We start from the raw sequence: 1922 nt of genomic DNA, 5'->3' as shown, positions 1-1922 counted from the left end.
CTAGACTGGAGATGTTGCTATCTGATAGAGTACTTTCCTAGCCTCAGTAGGGCTCTGGCTTTGATCCCCAGCACTGGGACAAGAAGTCACTAGGCTTTCCTTTATATGATATGAAAAGCATGCATGCTGAGATCATAGAGATAAGAAAAGTGTGTGTAAGATTAGTGCTCCAGTCCTGTGGCAAATAGATGACTGGGATTGGAGGACATTCCTGGATGGCTTGATCTCCAGGTTACGTCTTGACAGATGGCCTCCCTGTAGGGATGGGCTGTCATTGTCTTCCATATATATGCTTTTTATGTTTGAAACTCAATTCTTACTAATGTGTTGTGGGCTTTGAGAATTAAATACAAAGTTTTATAACATTATTTAATTCAATTAATGTTAATCAACAAATAAATAATTATGTAGTGAACTGAAGAGTAGGCAATAAAAATTGTCTAAATTATATCTAGCAAAGTGCAAATTCAATAATTTTCTCATTGAAGGTAAAGCAAAGTACATCAGAACTAAATGTTAAGAAAACAATTTTTATAGCTTGTAGCACTTAACTGATTTTTAAGTATTTCATTATGTTGCTATTATTATATTTCTATAAAATTTTTATTTGCACATGAACTTGATACATACAATTTCTGTAAGTTAGTTTTATTAAAGACACTCAGTAAATTTATTTGGAAAATTAAGTTCAATGCCAATAGCTTTTCAGCTTAACTTTTAGCTGAATTTTTAAAAGACATTTGAAACTCTGTATTGAATATAAAGTTTAAATTCAACATTTTAACTTAACTTAAAAACTAGTTATATCCAGTGGGTATATAAATACGTAAGTAGTATATCTGTTATTAAAATTAAAATTTATTAGAATTCCCATTTTCTCCAGCCTGAACTACAGGAGAGGCTGAGTGTGGTTGTGCACACCTTTAATTCCAGTGTCTCTGGATGCGGAGTTAGAAGGATCACAAGTTCCAGGTCAGCCTCAGGAAATAAGTGAGGCTCTAAGTAACCTAATGAGACCTTCTATCAAAATTAAATAAAAGAGCTAGGAGTGTAGCTACGTGGTAAAGCTCCTTTGGGTTATATCCCCAGTAACTCCCCACACCAAAATTAAGAAATTAATAGAAATTTCAGTTCAGAATATAATACTAAAATGTGGTCTGAGAGCAGTGGACAGGTAACCAATAATGAAAAAAGAATTGAAAACATTCCTCTAAACACGTGTTGCAAAAGCATAAAGGAAAGCAAAAACAGAAGTAGAAAGTTCTGGGGATGACATTCAGAAAATGGAAATCATATTGGTTCCTATTTAAGACATAGGAACAAGTCAAGGGCTTCAGAGAACCTAGAGGCAAAGGTGCAAGACCACCCATCTCAAGCAGCCCAGCAGCATCTGCAAGATCCCCAATGGCCTTGCCCTTGCCTTTCCTGCTGGCCCTGGTGGTGCTCAGCTGCAAGAACACCTACTCTCTGGGCTGTGACCTGCCTCAGATACACAACCTGGGTCTTGAAACTTCTGAGGAAAATGAGGAGGGAGCCCTGACACGCCTGGAAAAAATGAGGAGAATTCCCATTTTCTCCTGCCTGAACTACAGGAAAGACTTTGCCTTCCCCCAGGAGCAGCTGGAGGGTGAGCAGGTGCAGAAGGCTCAAGCTGTTGCTGTCCTCCACCAGATGACCCAGCAGATCCTCAACCTCTTCAGCACCCAGAAGGCCTTTGCTGCTTGGGACAAGACCCTCCTGGACACCTTCCTCAGTGGCCTCTATCAGCTGCTGGATGACCTGAAAGCCTGTGGGACCCAGCAGGTGGGGGTGAAAGAGGTTGTGAGGAAATACTTCCGCAGGATCACTGTCTACCTGAAGGAGAAGAAATACCTGCCTTGTGCCTGGGAGGTGGTCAGAACAGAAATCATGAAATCCTTCTC

At 39.8% G+C, this 1922-nt stretch overlaps 1 protein-coding gene across 1 annotated transcript; it reads left to right on the top strand.

The window, feature by feature from the left end:
* Positions 1-1404: 1404 nt before the first annotated feature.
* On the top strand, positions 1405-1917 carry LOC107134700 (interferon alpha-5-like; the record flags this gene model as incomplete). The annotated part of the gene is made up of 1 exon (XM_015476760.1): positions 1405-1917. A coding segment is annotated over exon 1 (513 nt), but the record flags the coding sequence as incomplete, so codon positions are not given.
* Between the last annotated feature and the right edge of the window lie 5 nt (positions 1918-1922).

This window comes from Marmota marmota, unplaced genomic scaffold (assembly GCF_001458135.2).
Source record: "Marmota marmota marmota unplaced genomic scaffold, marMar, whole genome shotgun sequence".
In the NCBI taxonomy this organism is placed as follows: domain Eukaryota; kingdom Metazoa; phylum Chordata; class Mammalia; order Rodentia; family Sciuridae; genus Marmota; species Marmota marmota.
This window is presented reverse-complemented; position numbering and strand designations above follow the sequence as displayed.